The sequence below is a fragment of the Ictalurus punctatus genome, chromosome 10 (genome assembly GCF_001660625.3).
Source record: "Ictalurus punctatus breed USDA103 chromosome 10, Coco_2.0, whole genome shotgun sequence".
In the NCBI taxonomy this organism is placed as follows: Eukaryota; Metazoa; Chordata; class Actinopteri; order Siluriformes; family Ictaluridae; genus Ictalurus; species Ictalurus punctatus.
Genome location: NC_030425.2, coordinates 14,504,568 through 14,525,000, shown reverse-complemented (window position 1 = coordinate 14,525,000; position 20,433 = coordinate 14,504,568). Strand labels below are relative to the sequence as shown.

Here is a 20,433-nt window from a genome sequence, read left to right as displayed (position 1 = left end):
GTATGTGTGTGTGAGGTAAACAAATTCCTGCTTGAGGAGCTGTAGCAACCTCCCATCCCCCACTGTTACAATACACAAACAGCATGATCTCCCCTCCTTCTGTGCCTTCCCCTCCTTTTCATGCCCCCAACTGTTCCCCCTCCCCCCTCCATTTACACCCCGGGGGCAAAGGGGGCCGACCTCCTGCCGGCAAGCTGCCCCATTGTTCAAAGCTAGTCAGCGATTAAGAGGACAGGATAAAACACATACGGTACATAATCTGTTTTCACCTATGGCTGGCTCGCACTCTCACTGAGGACAACTGCTTCCACACTGGAAATGACTTTTTATATCCTGCTTAGAACAGCTTACATTTATTGAGGGGTTATTCTCCAAAACTGTCATATGATGCTAATAAAATGTTTACGAATATGAGTTAAATCATGTTGCTTGAGTGAATGTCATTTTAAAGTACCCCTGATGTTTCATGTGACTTTTAAAGTCTAAAATCTGTACATTAAAAAAAAATTGTAATCAATTTTAAATTATGAATCAGATTCATCTAGTTATATGGATTGGTCTCTGAGTGAAATGTAACATTTTCCAGACTTTTTTTTAAGCACTTTCGTAGGGAAACAAATGATACAAGAAACGTAGTGTAAGCTGAGATTGTGATGTCACAAAGTAAGCGCAGTGCTTTGAACCAGTCACGTCCATTATGCCAGTTAGACCAGTTAGTTCTGTCAACCAGAAATTTTGAGTAAGCTAATTAACTTAGCTAATGTTAGTGACAAAAAAATCTTATATGATTTTGTATGTTTGATATGATGATGACATTGAGTCAGATAGATAGATAGATACTTTATTGAGTGTAATTGAGTACACCTGCCAAACAAAACAAACTAACAAAACATTATAGCTGGCTAGTTATTTGGGATGGCAGGAAGATATGAAGCCGTTTCATGTATGTTTATAGATCCTGATCTTTTTAATGAGGGTAAATATGTAGAGATATAGTTTCTTAAGTGTTCAAATAAATCCATATTAAAAATGCGTTGTTCTATAAATGATATTAAATAGACTACAATGACACATGATCAAAAAATGCAAATGACATTATTTCCGTTTTATTGTTGCTTCATGCCTTTTTTGTTTTGTTCCTAACGTGCTAATGGTGGCATCTAACCTGGACTGCATTAGCATGCCTGGCAGGTAAAAACACATCTCCCTATTATGTCTGTGGGGGTGGGTGAGACTGAGAGCGTGTACAGAAACGTGCCCTGAGGCGGGGTAACTCCATGCTTGTCAAAACAGCATCTCTTCAGTCCCGTCTCACCTCAGACAGTTTTGTCTGACATATCGCCCCTCCCCGACAGCCAAAGCGCTCGGCGCGACACGTCCAGGAGTCACTGTGTCAAAGCTCAACACCTGAGGTGCACGAGAACACATTTGCACACCCATATGCATTTACACGGATAGACTACACACACACACACACACGCACGCACGCACGCACACTCACACGCACACACACACACGCACACACACACTTTCCTCATCACGCCTCCAAGAAATGTGTTAGGATGCTAATATGAAAGATGATCCATGAATATAAAGCGATGTGATAGACACACTCCACCCCTGCACATGGATCAGGTCCAGCCTTTGCATTCAGAATTCGCTACATCCCCCAGTGATATTTTCCCACAAGACACAGCAGAGGCTGTGAATAAGCCGCTGTGACCCGGCTGATGATTCAGACAGCAACACACCAGGGCGAGAGGTTTGTACGCACCCACGATAGGGAGGTAACGCTGAGCTACAGCGCCCCCTCCACACCAAATATAGCGTAGGCTGTGTATTTATAGAGGCGAAGAGGAGGCGACTTAGCTGCCTGTCGAGATGAGGATGACTCACTCATCTAACCTGGAGAGATGAGAGAGAGAGCACATCTGTCTGCCACACACTCCTCCGCAGCTTTTTTATCTCATCCTTCATTCTGGCAAATGCAGTCACTGACGCATCAGCATACAGACACTCATTGACATTCCCACCCACTGAACCAGCTCACACATCCCAGAATAGCCATTTTATGGAGCTAGCTGTGAATGTGTAGCGAATCACTTGATTCTTCTTTGTTGTTGTTTTTGTTGTTACTTCATCAGAAGTTATCCATTTATTCATCAGTAAGAGCTTAATGCTGGTTGAGGTGGATCCGGAGCCTATCCCCAGGAACACTGGGTATGAGGTGGTAATACCCCCTAGATGAGATGCCAGTCCATTGCCGGGCACCATGCCCACATACATTCAGGCATACATTGACACCTAGGGGGAAATTAGTGTAACCAGCATGTTTTTGCAAGGTGGGAGGAAACTGGAGGAAACTCATGTGGGCACAGAGAACATGAAAAACTCCTCACAGACAGTAACCTGAGCTCAGGCTGGAACTGGGGTCCTCGGAGCTGTAAATGGTCTGCACTTATGTAGCACTTTTATCCAAAGCGCTTTACACTGCGTCTCATTCACCCATTCACACACACCAATGGTAGGAGAGCTGAAATGCAAGGCACTAACTTGCCATCGGGAGCAAATTGGGGTTCAGTGTCTTGCTCAAGGACACTTCGACATGTGGAGTCATGTGGGCCGGGAATCGAACCGCCAACCCTACGATTAGTGGACAACCCGCTCTACCACCCACAGCTGCCCATGTAAGGTGTAAGCTGTAAGGCGGCAACACTACCCAATACGCTACCATGCCATCCTTACAGAGTGTACTTCAGTACACATTAACTGCTCACTTTTTACAGGTTGACCTTTTCATTCAAACCCACTTAATGTCCAACGACAGCTCTGCACTGTTAAGTCAGACATCATGTTTTACGTGTTCCGAGCTGAAAAAGAGTAACTTATAAATACACAGAAGTGTGTCTTAATTTCAGACTACTTGTCTGCATCAACATGAGTAATAATTTTTTCCCGATCAATTTCAGGGGTTGTTGGCAGATCACAATAACATTCTGTAATATTATAAGGGCTGTGGAGGAGTTGTGGCAGTTGTGGAAAATGGCACCCTGTTGATCCACCCCTGGAGGGCAAGGCCGTGAACCCTGCACTGGACTGGTCGCAGCACTTCCACTTCCACTAGACACATGCTGAAACACCCTCCAATAGTGAGAAGTCTCATTTTCAAAAGAACAGCTTTATATTGACCCCATTTGCCGCTGTTTATGTAAGACACATGACCTCATTTTGCTTCTCCTCTCACAGCCGCTCTGAAAACCAACCCACTCCCTGTGGCTACTGTACTGCACACTGTGTATTTATGTAGTACAGTGTCTGTGTGTTGTGCACACATGTCTCAGTTTGTTGATAGTTAATTTAAGTAAAACACTGCCAGGACAGTCACCATGCAACACTAGTAATTTTTTCCAATAAACTTTTTGTTGGAGTTGCTCGGTTACGAGTTCAGATCAAACATGAAGAGAGGCTACACACTCCTTCTGAATCTTATTTTGGTATTGATTTTTCTGCACTCACTCCACACCGGGAAAAGTACAGCGAGTGTAATGAACTGTGACATATGGACCTAGTTGCTCTTGATCGAGTGGTTGGAGAGCGAGTGTAATGAACAGTGAGTGGGTGGGTGGGTGAGTGGAGGGGTTGGCTGACCTGGTTTGAGTGGAAAGAATTTCTTCCTATGAAAATGACTTTCCAGAAACTCTTCACGTCCCCCACCTCTCTCCCTCAGCCCACTAAAGTCAAACGGCATGACCTTATACGGACAGAGATTGTGGGGAAGACCAGGAGTCATGCTCGTGACATCTGAGAGCTTAGGAACTGTTCCTGGGTCAGTTTTGCCATTGTGACTGGGATCAGGACGGACCGATTTCTAATACTTGGAAAGAATTTTTGGTCTGAGAAGTATATAAAATGCATTTGTAAATGTAAGCTTAGGCAGAGTAGAATGAATGGGTGCATGCTGCCATCGAGTGGACACTTTAGAGTACTGTACCAAATTAAATGGTTATTACGGGCGGCTGTGGCTCAGTAGAGCGGGTAGTCCACTAATCGTAGGGTTGGCGGTTCGATTCCCGGCCCACATGACTCCACATGTCGAAGTGTCCTTGGGCAAGACACTGAACCCCAAGTTGCTCCCGATGGCAAGTTAGTGCCTTGCATGGCAGCTCTGCTACCACTGGTGTGTGTGTGTGTGTGTGTGTGTGTGAATGAGTGAATGAGACACAGTGTAAAGCGCTTTGGATAAAAGCGCCATATAAGTGCGCCATTTACCATTTATTAATGATCTTATAATGTTTAAGCCTGTTTTTTTTAGATAGACACATAGAAAGAATACGGTCGGGTCCATAAGTTTTTGGACAGCGACAGATTTTTTTTTGTTGTTGTTGTAATTTTGCCTCTGTACACTGCCGCAATGGATTTGAAATAAGGCAATCAATATTGAAATGTAGACTTTTAGGTTTCATAAAATAACAATATTGCATTAACGGTTTAGGAATTACAGCCATTTATTTCACAGTCTCTCCATTTTCACAGGCTCAAAAGTATTTAGACAAAAGAATGATTGCTTGGCATTAAATAATAATCTATTGTCACAAGAAGAGTATTTACTCTTGTATTATGCCAATAAGTCTAAAAACCTAGACTTACCGTGTAAGCAATACAGTACTTGCCTTTTAATCCTGATTACATGGAGGAAGACGAATGCCTAAATGAATTTCGTGTCAGAAAAATTTTAGTTAATTTGAGTTTAAAACACATCAACACAGATTAAATAAAAGACTAATGGTACAATCATATACTGATGCAATTACAATGTCAGATAGCATAAAACATAAAATTTTCTTGCCTAATCTGTCACGTTGTAACGACTACTGCAAACCAGCTATTCTCCTATAGTAGATGGTTACAGTAGAACGTCACGAAGTAGCTTTTAACGTCGCGCATGCGCAATACAACGTCAGAATGCCGTTCCAATCGCAGCTGTTGCTTAAAGTCCCCAATGTCGTGAATAACGAGACGCGCCCTTCCTCCCCATTTACATCATTCTTATGCGAATATTTTTAGAATGCAAGACGAATGGAATGCAACATGTTTTACATGTAAAATAGTCCACTTTATTACAGCCTAGCTCTCCTGTTCAAAGTAGTTATAGAATAGTTTTCAGAAATATCTATCTATCTATCTGTCTATCTATCTATCTATCTATCTATCTATCTATCTAAACAGATTATAGATTAGGTTATATATAGATAGATTTGATATAGAATAGATAATCATACCTGGTCTCCTCCAATATGGGGGGGGGGGGGGGGGGGGGGGCGTCCTACATGACAGCGGAGGCTTGGGGGGGCTTTAGTCACAAAAGGTTGAGAACCTTTATACAGTATACTAATTATACAGTACATTACAGAGTACATTACAAGCAGGCATCACTGTTAAAATAGTATGTTCCTTTGTTTTAAATCGTTAATGAAGCATTATAAATTATTATTCTATATTTTTGTAGAAGAGCACATCCATTTTGGACCAAATACTAGTTTTGGACTCTCACGAGCGCCATCTAACGGTATTAAAACCCGAAAGAATGAAGAGTGGGAATTCTCCACATTTAAACATTATATAGTATGTTACATATATTTAAATATGTACCCAATCATGATATAATTATAAATACATTCCAAACAGCACAGTGAAATTGCTGTAAATAATAAACACAATGTAAAATGAATGCTGTCAAAAGCCCATTTGTTTGTTTGTCATCAAAATTATGTTCACGTGTCGGACGCAGTCCGATGTCATGGAAACAGATCATTCCATTGCGCAGTCCAGTAAGGGTGGAATCATGTCACATTCCAGCACCCAGTAGAGCGATCCGTTTCCATGGTATCACAACGCGTCTGCTTCGGTCACTTCCACATTCCCTCTTATCGGCAGCTTCGTGCTGGAGATCGGGGAAAGCAAGAGGAGATTGACGGATCCTATTGTCCAGAACCTTCATACAAGTAGAGTGTTTTCTCATTCCCAACGGCAGAAATGGGCATAACATTAATGATGTCTCTGTTTGCAGGTGATAAAACTCAGGGAAAAGATCTGATCTACACTCCCGGAACTCTGGAACCCCGTGGAATGAATGTCATGTTTTGACAGCTATTACATCATCACTTATTTCTACTGCCTCCTACTGCCTCAGAAGAGCGTTACTTGGACATTTTCTAGAAAACTTAAAGATATTACTGCAGTCTCTGTCTGTGGGCAAAAAACCTACAATTAGATAATTATTTTATACATTTATATCAATACAATGCGGGTTCAACATATTATTTTGTGTTTAGTAATATGCTCATTACTTGCCAAACAACATTGTTTATAAGAACATAAAAAGTTTAGAAAGCCTTTGTTGTTTTTTATGATTTCGTTGTTTTGTCACGATTTTTTTTTGTTGTTGTTATACCGATGCATTTAACAGCCTGGGATTCAAAGTAGAGTTAGGACTCAGGGCATTTAAGTTTTCTTTTTTTCTTTGTAAGATTCCCATTGTTATTGTTAATCTTCATCTTTATCTTCTTCATCTTCTTCTTCTCTGTCTCCCTAAAGTGCCCAATAACTCAAGATCTGAATTGTAAAATTTTTTATATTTGGCACATTGACACTACAGGCCATGAGTAACTCCCACACCACAAATGGCCTCATGATCCCATAGGTGGCCCTACAGGCTATGCCCAAATTCTACATGACTTTACCTGTGCCCCATAAGTTCAAAATGTCTGAAAATTGGTGCGCATGCCTTATTTCTCATGGGGAACAAAAAAGCCATTGGGACCCATAAAGTCCGCCATGATTGATTTTCCAGTACATTGAATATTTGTCCAAAACTACAAACAATCTTCTCATGAACCGTAGGTCCGATTGATTTGAACTGTGGTATATATGTGTGGGATACATGTCTTTCTATAGAGTAATAAGCAATAAGTAATCAGGAATAATAAGGAATGGCTGAACTATTTACATATTGGTGAATTGACAGCTGGTGTACATATTTCTTGTGTGCATAAATCAGTGGAACATAAACCTATGGACTTAATTACCATGTGCAATGGCAGCCTTATGTCTCCAAAAACAAAGACATTAAAAGGAATAATAATTTATCGCTAACTGACATGTTATCTTTGATAAGATCTGTTATATTGTGTTCAACAATATCTTTATCATCCGCTAAATGGCGCTGTTTGTCTTGGATCAAGCCAAAGTACACTTTGAAAGAACAAACTTTATTTGTAGTGTTTATGCACGCAGTAGCCATTTTAGTTCAGAAGAGTGAAGAATATGCACTGAATCATTCTGTGTGTGTAAAGCCTGGAAGAAGCTTTGCTTGGGAGTTTGTTATTCATCTTTCTAGTCTTCTTCGTAATCTTTTGTGATTGTATTTGGTAAGTTTTGCCGTTTGTGATCATTTTAGTGCATATAGCCTAAAAGACTGCATTGTAAACTGAATTGTATTCACTGACTAATGTATGTTAAATAAGTGTTTTTGTATTTCTTTTCAGTTTCACAAGAAATGTAAGAGAAAATTGTTAAGAGAAATTACATGATTGCACTTTGTTTTACACATCTGCTAGTCATAAAACGAATACTCTGATTCAATCACCAGTTCATATGAAGACTCTTGACAATGCTGAGTAGCAAATCTGAGAAATTGGTGAATGTAAGATGAAAAATAGATTTATTGTGAATATCTGAATATGCATGCTCGATTAAATGCTTGTGCACTCTGCCATGGATGTTTCCCTTCCTCCACAGTCAGCGGACTCCAAAATTCTCATTGACTCTTCAGGCCCTTTATACACGCACAAGCTTGGGGCCACGCACACTCATCCATGACTTTCTGGCAAGGGTGGGCTGACTGTCTATTAGGCAGACATTCTGTGGCTGATTTCACAACGGCTAATGTTAACAGAAACAGGAAGTCTTCTCTAGAACCATGAAGCTTGGCCAATTTTTTCAGTTTTGGTCAATTTTGTTCTACTGTGGCACACTGAAACTAGAGACTAACACTTCTCAGAAAGCATGGGCCTAAACAGAGTATAGGGGGTGCTACAGGCCACACCTCAAAGTTGACACATTCAAAATTATGGCATTTCTACTCCGACAGGCCAAAAATGTCTGAAAGTTGGTATGCATGCCTTGTTGCTTAAAGGATACAAAAAGGTCTCAAGAACCCATTATGTCGGCATGATGGATTTTTTCTACAATGATAATTTGTGGAAAATTACAAAAGTGAACTTAAAATCTGCCATTGATCTGAATGCATTGAAATGTTCTATCTGTGGGATACATTTCTCTACCGTGTCACACTTTTGAAATGGTCCACAATCTTTAGGAGAAATCCGCCATTGCTGCGTGCAGCTATATTTTATTAATTTTTTTTTATTTCAACTTACATTATTTGGAGAAGTGATTCCAAAAGAAATCTATTAAAATACAATTAGGTCTAAGTCTATAAGAGAAATTTTAGGATTTCAGTCTCAGTGTAACTAAGCAATAAACATTCGGATGCGTTGGTGGATTTCACCAGTAAGGGGCGGCATAGCAATAGACTTCATTTTATCCTGCACTTTTTCACTCATATTTGTATTTCTTAATTATTTATTTTCACCACAATGTATTCAGTCGTTGCAGAAACAGATGCTACTGACTAACAGACTAACGTTTTGCGTCATGAAACTCTGACTTGCTTTTATTATTTTGTCAAAGCTGATGCTATAATGCACTCATCCAAAACACAACATTGATATCATCGGCTATGATATAGGCTACCCGTGTTTAATCAACAAACTAACAAATAAATGAATGATCCACTGCATGTTATCTGTTTCCCAGTGAAGTTGTCCATCAATGGGTCAGCGACTGAGCCCTCATTAGGATATTAGAGATATATCCGAGTTAAACTATTTGAGAGATAAATGACAAACCGTTATTTGCTGAATGAAAAAGAGGAGAAGTGTGTTGGGAGGTGCAGTCACGTCACTAAATGACCAAAAAGCCCTGCGCCCCATAATCAGGAAGTGGGTCGTGACCATTAACCCCCTGTAACACTCCCGCAGACAGAAAGTCGTGACTTCACCTAGACTATATGAAGACGATCTGTCTTAGACGATATGAAGATTAAGATCTGTCTTAATCTCTGTTGGACTCTTTATTTATTTATTTGTTTATTTATTTATTTTATAAATTACCTGGTGATCTACAAACTTAAAACATAGGCTAAAAAATGTACTTTCTATAACACCTAAATATTATACATATTTAACATATTGTGTTAATTACTAATTTCCTTGACGCATTTAATTGTAAGAATGAATTGTTTGATACTGAAATCTTCAGTAATAAACCATAGACACTGATTTAAAGTGTAAATGATTCAGCATTGTAATAGTTATTTGGCGCGTTAATTCGTAAAGATTTGCACGACGTAACTCGTATAAATAAATGTTACTAAATGTTCAGCACTAGCTTTCCCTAAGGCTTCAGTTGCGTGAAATAAAAAAAATGTTCCTCATTCGTTAGAATCCCTACATGTAAGAGCCCATTAACGACTGTAGGTGTTAATTCATCACTGAGCATTGTGATTGAATCTGTTATAGGTGTCTTAATGTTTCATTAAAAATATCCCTTTGCAGGACTGACATTCAGTATCAGGTGGAGGGGTCTCAGATGCAGTTTTAAAGACTTTTCAACATTTTTCACCATATGCATGAAACAGCTCTGCCTAAACGTTACCTCCACTGCTCTGTGGGTTTGATATCATGCTTTCCTGGAAAGTAAATGTGTGCTGTAGAGCAAATCATGATTTTGAAATATGGAGAATTGACATGCAGCAAATGTTATTGTTTTTACTTTAATGAGGTGAGATAAACACTGCGTGTTAAATCAACACTGAAGATTTGTTGTGCAGTTCTCTCAGGTCTGGTGACTCATCAAAAACGATTATTTGTCAAGATGAACGTTTGTCTATGTTGTGGTGTAATGGAGCTCTATAGGGGATATAAACTGTGTAATCTAATTTATGCATATATAAAATGATGTAATTCTAATGTACATCATTCAGTTGGAGTACATTACTGCAGTGACTCTGTGACTGCTGGTGGGTGTACCTGCATGTTCGGCTCATTCAGTGATGTTAAATGCTGGTCTGTCGGTGTGTCTCTCATCCTCAGTGTGATGAGCTCGGGGTCTCGGTAGCTCTGATACGGTCTTATCGCGGCCTGCAAGCTGCAGCTCCGGGATTCACACCACATCAGCGAATCTCCCCTGGGCATCCTTCCCAAATTACTCAGATCCGCAGCAATGAACTAACAAAAGACAAGAGATCAAAGGCTCACCGATAACTGAGCTGATTTCACCTCTTATTAAAGCCTATTTTATGCTTATTTTATTCATGAAGATATGTTCATAATGCTGGGTTATACCAGTACGGTTTGCTGAAAACTTCTTTTCTAACATACATGAACCCGAGTTATCATTACGATGATGATAATGATGATTGTTAATATTGTTATTGTTTCTGTGTGTAGTTGTAGTATTAATCTAATGGTAATACATAGCGTATTATGGTAATGAATGATAAAGTGAGAAATTTCGTTTAGTATCATCTAATATCAAACTCAATTCATCAGTCAAACAGTTAGTCATTAGTGATTTTACTGTGTTTCGTCGTTAAGGTCAATATCATCATCATGTCATCATCATGTTCAGGGCCCTAAAACCCATATGGACAGGCAATCATTAGCCTACAGTTTGTACCTTCTTAGAAAAAAAAAATCGGCATCACAATTAGGGCAAAGTCACACAGGAATGGAAAAAGAGATCAGAAACGTGGACGTGATAAAAATCTGATTATCATCTACAAATGTTGCATTTACAAACATGTTATTGTTGTAAATTGTATTGCGCTTTATATGTTTTACCTATTAAAACCTACTGGGCTATACAGATGCTACTTGGGATAATATTTGAACTGATTAAACCCCATATTAACAGGTGCAATTCTAAATTAAAAACGAATGACCACAAATAAATCGTTTAGGCGAATTACTAACGATCTCTGATCTAATATAACACGTGTTAGTTGTTCCACAGGAGATGGAGTATACAGCTATTTATTTCTTTTTAAAACTCAAACCCATCTTTGTATTACATTTTATCACAAAATAATAAAATTCGTAATAAATAAATAAATAAATAAATAAATAAATAAATAAATAAAAATACATACACACTCAATGGCACTTTTTCCGAGTCTTCATCCCGCCCTGGCATTACAGCTTCCTCCAATGCATTCTGTTGTTTTATAATTTTTAGTCCCTTAGGGGGAGTTTTACACACCTGTCTACTATACAAGTTAAAAATCATTGTCCTCTCATAGTTACCTATTTTCTATGCATATCCATTCACAATATAAAGTCCATATATCCCCATTTCCCCACGGATTTACCTTTAATGTTAATAATAATGCTAATAATAATAATAATAATAATGCTAATAATAATAATAATAATAAAAAAATGAATAATAAGGAATGGTTTGATAAGTAATGGCTTTAGGGCCCTTATCTGGTACAGCCACATTTGCCCCTGTGTTGTTGTGCAGTGTGTGAGGGGTGATTATAGAGAGCTTCACTCCCACTTCCACACAGTGCATGGAAAAAAAAACCCAGACATGGACGAGCCTGCACAAAATGGCTCCTCACACACACTCACACTGACCACAGCCCGAACACGGTAAGACCAATATATCCATACATATTCATAAACACATTTCAGAGCTCTTTATCTCAAACGAAGGTTAATAATTACTGCTAATTAGGCTACGTGGTATCGTCATTTAATAGATTTAATTTTATTCTAATTCGATGTTGTTATTTTTTTTCCTCCTTAAATTGCGCTTGAAACCCCGTATAGGCCCAGTCCTTTATCGGATGTGGCGTTAACAGTTAATTATCAAAATGCAATTAGGTTGGAAAATATGAGGAACAAAACGCAGGTGATTCGATGCCATCTACGATACTGGAATTGTTTTAATTGTTTTAAATATCAAGTTTTTGGATCGAACTAAACTGAGATTCATGAGCAGGCTAAACAAAGCAATCACGCCAAAAATGAATAATAAAGAATATCAGCATTCAAATCACCTGCTCCTTATTGTGTGACACCAATTTTAGATTTACTGTAGAATTTCTAAAGCTGTGTTGGACGACTTAAGACCCACATAACTGTATTTCTTTCTTTATTTATCTACTCATGTGTATTTTGGACAGCGCAGTAGAACATGACAGGAAAATGCTGTAAAACCAGCAATCATTCGATCAAAAAATATTTTCCTAAGAAGATTCATTCAGAAGAAAATTAAAATGTTAACACTGTTAAGACTGCGTTTGAGCAGTGCTTTTTGGACGGGTGATACAGATGTTTTTACACATATATATATATATATATATATATATATATATATATATATATATATATATATATATATATATATATATATATTAATTAATTAGCATCAAGTTATTAAATAGAGCCCATTTTAAGTGACAATTTATTTAGTTAACAATCGATTAACCAAATAATTTTAAATCTATATGTATATCCTATAAGTTTCTTTTCTTTAATAACACATTTTTCAATTCAATTTACAATACAAGTCAAAGCAAACCCTCATTAATGAATTCATTTAGCATATTAGACCATTCAGATGCTTCATTTATTGTGTTTTCAGTGGCTAGTTTTTGTTGAAAAGAAATCATTTTCAAAACTATACATGCGAAATTGTAAACGCCTGCAGTATATCTAGCTGAAGTGGCTGTGAAATTAACTGGACAAATTCGCGCATTTAAACAGACAAATTCGCAACTTATATGGAACAATGCGGTGGTCCTGCGTTAATAACATTATCAAATACTTATGCGTGTTATGAATTATGAGCATTAATAACACTCACTGCTTTTATTACACTCTGAGTATCCACAATAAACAAAGCTCATGCATGGTAAAAGCACTATATTATGGTATAGTATGATTATAAATGCATTGTGGCCTATACAGCGGGGCGGGTTAAAATTATATTCTGTTGTACCCAAGAAACACTGTTTTGGAGAGATAAGCTCCCCGTCGACTGAGACACTGGTATGGCTCCCTTATCTACAGACACCATGACCAGAATATTGATATGATGGAACAAGGTCACGCAAAGGAAAAGAAGACACTTGGTCCTTATACGAGTCTGAGCCATATGACAATATTTATGTAACAGATTCAGCTTTAGATGTGTACGGGCCGGCGCTGCTGTAGATTCGTTCTTGTTAAAATAACAAATCAAATCCATTTCAAATAAGTTACAGCGTTGAGCCTAACTACATAATAATAAACACGCATGTGTGTACCTGTATGAAATATATAAACTATATATTTAAGTCTAAAATGAATGGTGCATTTAGGCTGCTTTGTAGGTTAGCACTGCACTAATGCTGGTGGACTACACTATTCGCAAGCTGGCCTACATTTACTCCTGCCTATATTTAGAGTAAATCCCTGAGCCACATTAATATACAGTGTGTGATGATGTGCATGGGCTGTGCTATGTAACACATGCTCATCCTCATGCTGTCAGATACTGTATTGCTCATCTGTCAGTGTTTGCAGTGTCGGCGCGCACAGAGGACTGATGAGATTGAGTCTGAGCAATGCATTCGTTGTGATGTTGACTTTTTTTTTAAATTGAGCAGTTGTTTTTTTTTTCTTTCGATGTAAACATTCTCCAGTGATGGAAAATATTCTCTCTATTGTAAGGTGACCATAAGAGAAGCGACGGGGACGCGTGAATCTTTGGATTATCCATTAGCATCCCACACTAGTGGCCACACTTCTGCTTTTATTCTCTTGCATCGCAGCCAGACAGGATGATGGAGAAACTGAAACGTGAGCGCGCGAGCCCGGGCGCTGAGGATGAGCAGAAGGAGGAGTGCAGCTCACCGGGACGCGACACTGCTGGGGAGGAGGGCGAGGCGCACGGGAAACAGGAAGGCACGACCACCACCACGACGAGCACGACGTCCGAGTTTGCTGAGAGCGCGCGGAGAGGAGCCCACCTTCTCCTCCTTAACGGCGTTGCCAAGGAAACGGCGCACGGCGGCACTGAGCCAAAACAGGAAGTGGCAGTGATCGAGCTGGCCACGAGAGGCGATATAAAAGGCGCTGAGTTTGAGGCGGACGGCAGACACACGGTGCAGACCACCGAGTTGCGCAGACCTCCAGTTCCTCTGCCGCTGCCCCCGAGGGAGCCGCCTAACGAAGCCAAGCGAATGGTGCAGCTGAGCCCTGCCGCCTTCCCTGCTCTGCCCGCCCGCGCCATGCTCTACAGCAACATGGCGCAACCGCTCGCCACTCTCAACAGGTCAGCACCGGGGTTTACTGCGTTTACACAGGGATGCTCTGTTCACCTCTGCTTTATGCACTAGTTGCATTAGCCTCGAACATTTTATTATTTTGAGATTTTACGTTTTTGAACTAGTACGAGTCTGATTTGATTATTTAATAAATAAAACAGGGTACTAAACTATACCTTTCCTTGTCTCTGGGGTGGTACCCTCATTAATACACCTTTTGTACCTTTAATATGTAGCCTATCTTTTACCTAGAATGGTGCATGTAGGGATATAGTGCATATTGAAAGCTTTACTTCACTTTATCTTTTGTACTTAAAGTAAAGCTTAAATTATGCACTACATCCCTACATGCACATTTCTAAGTAAAAGATACATTTTAAAGGTACAAGAGATTTAGTCTTGAGAGTACCTCAAGGTAGCTACAAACGATAAGGGTGATAAGGATAAGGGATACCACCCTAGTGACAAGGTAACTGACAATTTAGAAGCCTACTATTTCCTGTGAGAGTGTGTGTTTAACCTGCACTCATTTCTTCGGGTGCCAGTGTGGGGGAACCCTTAAGGGTTAACTTCAGAAATGATTCCAAGTAGACCCCCCCCCCCCCCCCCGCCTTAATTTTTATTATTATTTTTTTTTAAGGAGGCCAAGAATACACAATTATCCAATGATATTTAAAAAAAAATTCCAAGAGTGTAAAATGCAGTAGATATTAACCCACCAGGTATTTATATATTTACGTAGCCTAATTTTTATGACAAGTCCACTGCATTTGAGATGGGGAAACGAATCAGTGGCATTCAGTATTTTAACATTGTTATGTGCCTTACAGTAATAGTGTCTAAGCTCAGTTCATAGCGCAATAACCTACTCAACTTTCAATGTCATTACACAGCATTTTTATTTCTGAAAAAGGACAAAAATAAGAATAAAATGTATGAAATGAATAGCCTAAAGCATTCACGTGGGTCCAAATAAAATAGCGCAGAAGAAAAATAAACGGATTTTTAAAAAAATGGCTACCAAACCTCAGTGAATGCAGTGTTAATGCAGATAAAGCCTAACTACCACTCGTCACCATAGTTACCATGGATGGTGTTCTGTATAGCTATAGCTTTATTTAGGCATTATTGTCATCTAAGATTATTTTAACTTGTATTCCACTTATTATGTTGTATTTGTAGTATACAGACTCTCGCAAGCGTTAATTACACTAATAAATCTGCGTCAGCTGTGCTAATGGTGCTTTACCTCATTTCCGGTGCAGTGGCTTCGCTGGGGACGCGGAGCAGTACGGCATGTACCCCAGTAACCGCCTGAAACGCAGAGCTGCGCCCTACGAGATTGAGATCAGCGATGGTAGGACTATTTTAGATCTTTCTAAGTATGGTAAGCCACTCTTTGGCTGTGACTTTTTCCTTTCATTTCATTTGAATCCCTTCATTTGAAATCCTTCTTCCTCCTGACACCAGACCAAACATTAAAAGCCTCAGCACGGCTCACGTGCAATCTCTCTTTATATAGTCCATTTTCTGCGTTTGTATTAAAAAATAAATAAATAAATAAATAAATAAAAATTTTTTTTTAAAAAAACCACAAACAAGAACTTTACAAAATCAAATTATCTACACGCAACTTTCTATCGAAAATGTAAAATAATTGACCTAGACAGTGAATCGTAAGAGATTTAGAACCTCTCCACTTACTGGTGAATGAGTTAATAATAGGCTACTAATTATATTCATTATTCGTTTTTTTTTTTTAAATATATATATAGCCTAGTGCAATATTATAATAAGTTTTATCATTATGTAAAAATGAACGACTGATTTACAATGATGAATATGGACTTTACGTCAATTAATATTTTTGTAACGATTTCAGTCAGTTCCTCCTCATCCTGCACCCGTCATATTATTTTACATTCCCAATCATTTCTTATTCACTAATTAAACATAAAGTTAGTGTAGCTGCTGGATAATCCCAGGCAGACGTTTCATCATAAAATCTGATGCTATTTACCCACGAACGTTAGAGGGGAAATGATGTATGAAAAATCGGTAATATTGTAGTAATGTAATATAAAATGATGGTTCGCTAAAATAATAATATTTACTGCATTAATTAACATGCAATTCAGCATTAATAAACCACAAGGTAGCGATGTAAATGAAGATGTATCGATGGACGATTGTTTAAATCTTATTTAAATACACCTGCATTGACTGTTTATTTACTCCATGATTCAAAATAAGTCCACATAAATGAGCAACATTTAAATTGGTCTAAATGTTCATAAAATCCTGAGCTCTGGGCTCTAGGTGTCAACACTGAAGATTTCTTTTCAGACTCACGTTTGAATTTTACCATTAAAAAAAAACGCACAAAAATATTCATTAGTGTTGTTCATGGAGATCGGGATTGCGGGAATAATTTTACTCACTGATGGTGGTAACTTTGCTAATGTTACTGATGGTGTATTAATGCTGAAGTTCAGGGTTTCTACATATTAACTCATTTGTTGTGTTAGTTAAGGGATCCTTAAAGTAAAATGTTAATGGGAAAAAAGCAGCTCACAGTAAATACTAAGCAGTGCCCATATATTAAAGGTGGCTCTGATCTCTATCCATACATTCTGTTAATTATGTTCTCGAAATAAGTCAGTGCATATCATTCATTTAGTCATCAAACACTGGTGATGTGTGCAGGAGTTAATGAATTGGGGAATGTTAAATTAGAACAGTGTTTATACATGTCCTCAAGGATTTAATTCAACACTGAATAAGAGTTAATTCAAGCCTAGAGGTTTTGCTGGGTGCTGATGATAGGAGCTTCAGAGCTGCCAGCCATAAAAATGCAAAACGTGAGACAAAGTGCTTGACTGCGAGCTGAGAGAAGGATTCAGGAGCAGAAATGTACAGAGACTCCAAAAAAATTGTTTGCATGGAAATAAAACTTAATGAAACACTCCTTCAAGTGTAAAATGTGCTGCCGAATGCTTACCTGTCTAATATATTGTGGTTTTCTAATAAAATGGTCTATTATATTGCTTGATTAATAATATGTATTCAAGCTGAGAAGCTTACTATGCACTCAGTCATCAGTTTATTAACTGCCATGTGAGACAGAGCTGGTTCTGTTCCAAAAGAGCTGTCTGGGATGAGAAATGAGCTTGAATAATTGAATGTAAAATGCCACAGATAATAGAAAGGTTAATTAATTCTTTGCTAAATAGGTTGAGATAAAGAGCTTATCTATCAGTGAGCTGAGGAGAGAAGGGACTCGGCACCATAGGTGGATTCACAAGCGAAGTCCTGTTAAAGACAGTCAGCCATCCAGAGATACTGTTAAGAGATTCTGGTTTGGTATAAATGGTATAAAGTAAAATTCAAAAACAAGCACCTTAAATATCTAGCTTGAATTGGAGTCACCTGTACTAGAAAGAGATTTTAGAGGCAATATCAGGATGATCAGACATCACCAGTGTTCCTTGTATACCATGCCCACTCTATTCCTTAATTTTCAGGTTCACAGCCGAAGATAGTGCGCCGCATCTTCACAAACAGCCGTGAGCGCTGGAGGCAGCAGAACGTGAACGGCGCCTTCGCTGAGCTGCGCAAGCTCATCCCCACTCATCCTCCTGACAAGAAGCTGAGCAAGAACGAGATCCTGCGCCTAGCTATGAAGTACATCAACTTCCTGGCCAAACTGTTAAATGACCAGGATGACATGATGGGTGGGGAGGCTGCGGCTCGGGTGCGAGATGGACGGGACGGGGGTCTGGTGAGGGAAGACCTCCTGCAGGACATGCTGAGTCCAAACTCCAGCTGTGGGAGCCTCCTGGACGGAGAAGGTAGCCCAGACAGCTTCACCGAGGAGCAGGACTCATCGGTGGAGTCCCGAGCGTCTGGGAGAGGACTGCACCACTCGGCCATGACTGTGGACACCAGTAACCAGCGATGACTGAGCGCAAACAGAGAAAGAGACTCGAGCAAATCAGTGTGGAGTGGATACAGAGCTTCATGGAAGCTGATGGGCCTGTGATGATGTTCACATTGTGTGCAGTCATGACTGTCTTTCCCCCCTTTCTTTATGTCTTGTGCACCTCTCCATTTTGGACGCTGCCCCCTATGGGTAAACGCTGGTACGGGGGAATGGTAATGGTAGATTTTGGTCCATGAGATAAGAAAGCATGGATTTGAAACACAAGCCAGATTTTTAGAACGGTACCCTTTCTAGAATTCAGCTCCATCATTTGGTCAGGTACACTTGATATCACTTTTGAGTGATTTTTAAAATGCTGTGTGTGGAAAATCCCATTGAATATCCCAGGGATTTCTTTCTTAATCCTCCATCAGTATTGGAAATTTTGGACAGTACTATTAATGGTGTTGGAGGTTGATAAGACACTTTTTTTTTTGTACAGAACATGGTTATATTATATTCATGTTAATAACTCCACCCACAATAGCAGCTAAATTTTTGCAGAACAAAAGCTGCCATTTTGTAAATGGCATTTAAGTATGACCTTATTTGATAAAACCTACACAATCATTCGTGTACACACACACACACACACACACACACACACACACACACACACACACACATGGACGTAAAAAGGTTATGATGGTCAGAGGTACAAGTGTGATGCTCCAAGTGTACATAAATAAACAAAATAATGTTGTACATGTGTATCTAAAACCAAACCCCACACATCCGTAATGTTCATCTTCATTGTGATTATGGTACAATGAATATCACCTCCTTTTCTTTTCTTGTCCTTCATAAATCCTAAATCATTCTTAAAGAATCCAGTAAGTGTGTTATCACTGTATTTAAATTTTATCCAATTGATCTGCTTTTTCAGCAGACTATTGAGTAACCAGTCTTGGTACCTTTAATTCTTTTTTTTTTTTTATTATTATTATTATTATTATTTTTTGTGTATTAAAAACAACAAAGCTGTTATTTTAATGTGATATTTAGTAGACAGACCTTTGTTGTAAGGTGAAGATGAAATCTATCTATAAACATGCAATGTTATATCTTACAGAATTTTATAGAACATGAAATAAAAAGGAACAAACAGGTGTTCTAATACTAATTTCTCTCTCTCTCTCTCTCACACACACACACAGAGCTCATATGAGGCACTTCACCATCTAATTAAGAATACAAAGCACTGATAAAATAAGATAGTTGTTTTTAATTAAGTGCCACTTATGCCATGAATCTGTTCACGAGAGCTAGAGGCCATTTCATTTCTCCATTATGTCACTTCAGGTTAATCAGCCAGCATTCTGAACGTGTGTGTGTGTGTGTGTGTGTGTGTGTGTGTGTGTGTGTTCCACAGACTCAACACCTGTATAAAAAAAATAAACAAATAAATAATAAAACATTAAAAAGACTTGATACAAGTAGATTTTACTACCTCAAAAAATTCCATATTTTCAGCTTCACATGTAATTCTATACATGTGTATTAGGCACATACAGTCATCTAATATCTAACCGTTAAAGTTGGGTAGAAAAGGCGCTCGCTCTCTCTCTCTCTCTCTCTCTCTCTCTCTCTCTCTCTCTCTCTCTCTCTCTCTCTCTCTCTCTCTCTCTCACTCACACACACACACACACACACACACACACACACCTCTCTCTTTATATTACACACACAGTTGCAATCAAAATGATTGAACCCCCATTGCAAATCAGGTTTATTGTCAAAATTTCAGCTATTTGCATTGAACAGATCAAACAAAAGCAATTCAAATAGTTCAACACAATGAATGCTTCAAGTGGTTTCCCCAAATTCAACAAATGTAAAATCATTAGTGATCAAACAAAATTATGTTTTACTATGTAATAATTCAGATTTTAGACTCAAAATGAAGTAAATAATAGGGAAAAAAATCTTATTATTATTGTGAATGTGAGTGTATCACAGTAAAATGTACTGCATATACACATATGAAAAACATATTAAAGTATAAAACACA

At 38.6% G+C, this 20,433-nt stretch overlaps 1 protein-coding gene across 2 annotated transcripts; it reads left to right on the top strand.

Moving 5' to 3' along the window:
* Positions 1-11,693: 11,693 nt before the first annotated feature.
* On the top strand, positions 11,694-18,451 carry tal1 (T-cell acute lymphocytic leukemia 1). Of its 2 annotated transcripts, none has more exons than XM_017477518.3 (4): positions 11,694-11,777; positions 13,845-14,448; positions 15,706-15,797; positions 17,965-18,451. In XM_017477518.3, exons 2-4 carry the CDS (start codon positions 13,955-13,957, stop codon positions 18,399-18,401), a joined length of 1,023 nt encoding a protein of 340 aa, XP_017333007.1. In that variant the 5' UTR covers positions 11,694-11,777; positions 13,845-13,954; the 3' UTR covers positions 18,402-18,451. The 2 variants fall into 2 exon arrangements, with proteins under 2 accessions (XP_017333007.1, XP_047014030.1); XM_047158074.2 differs by having other exon boundaries at positions 15,706-15,827.
* Positions 18,452-20,433: the final 1,982 nt, after the last annotated feature.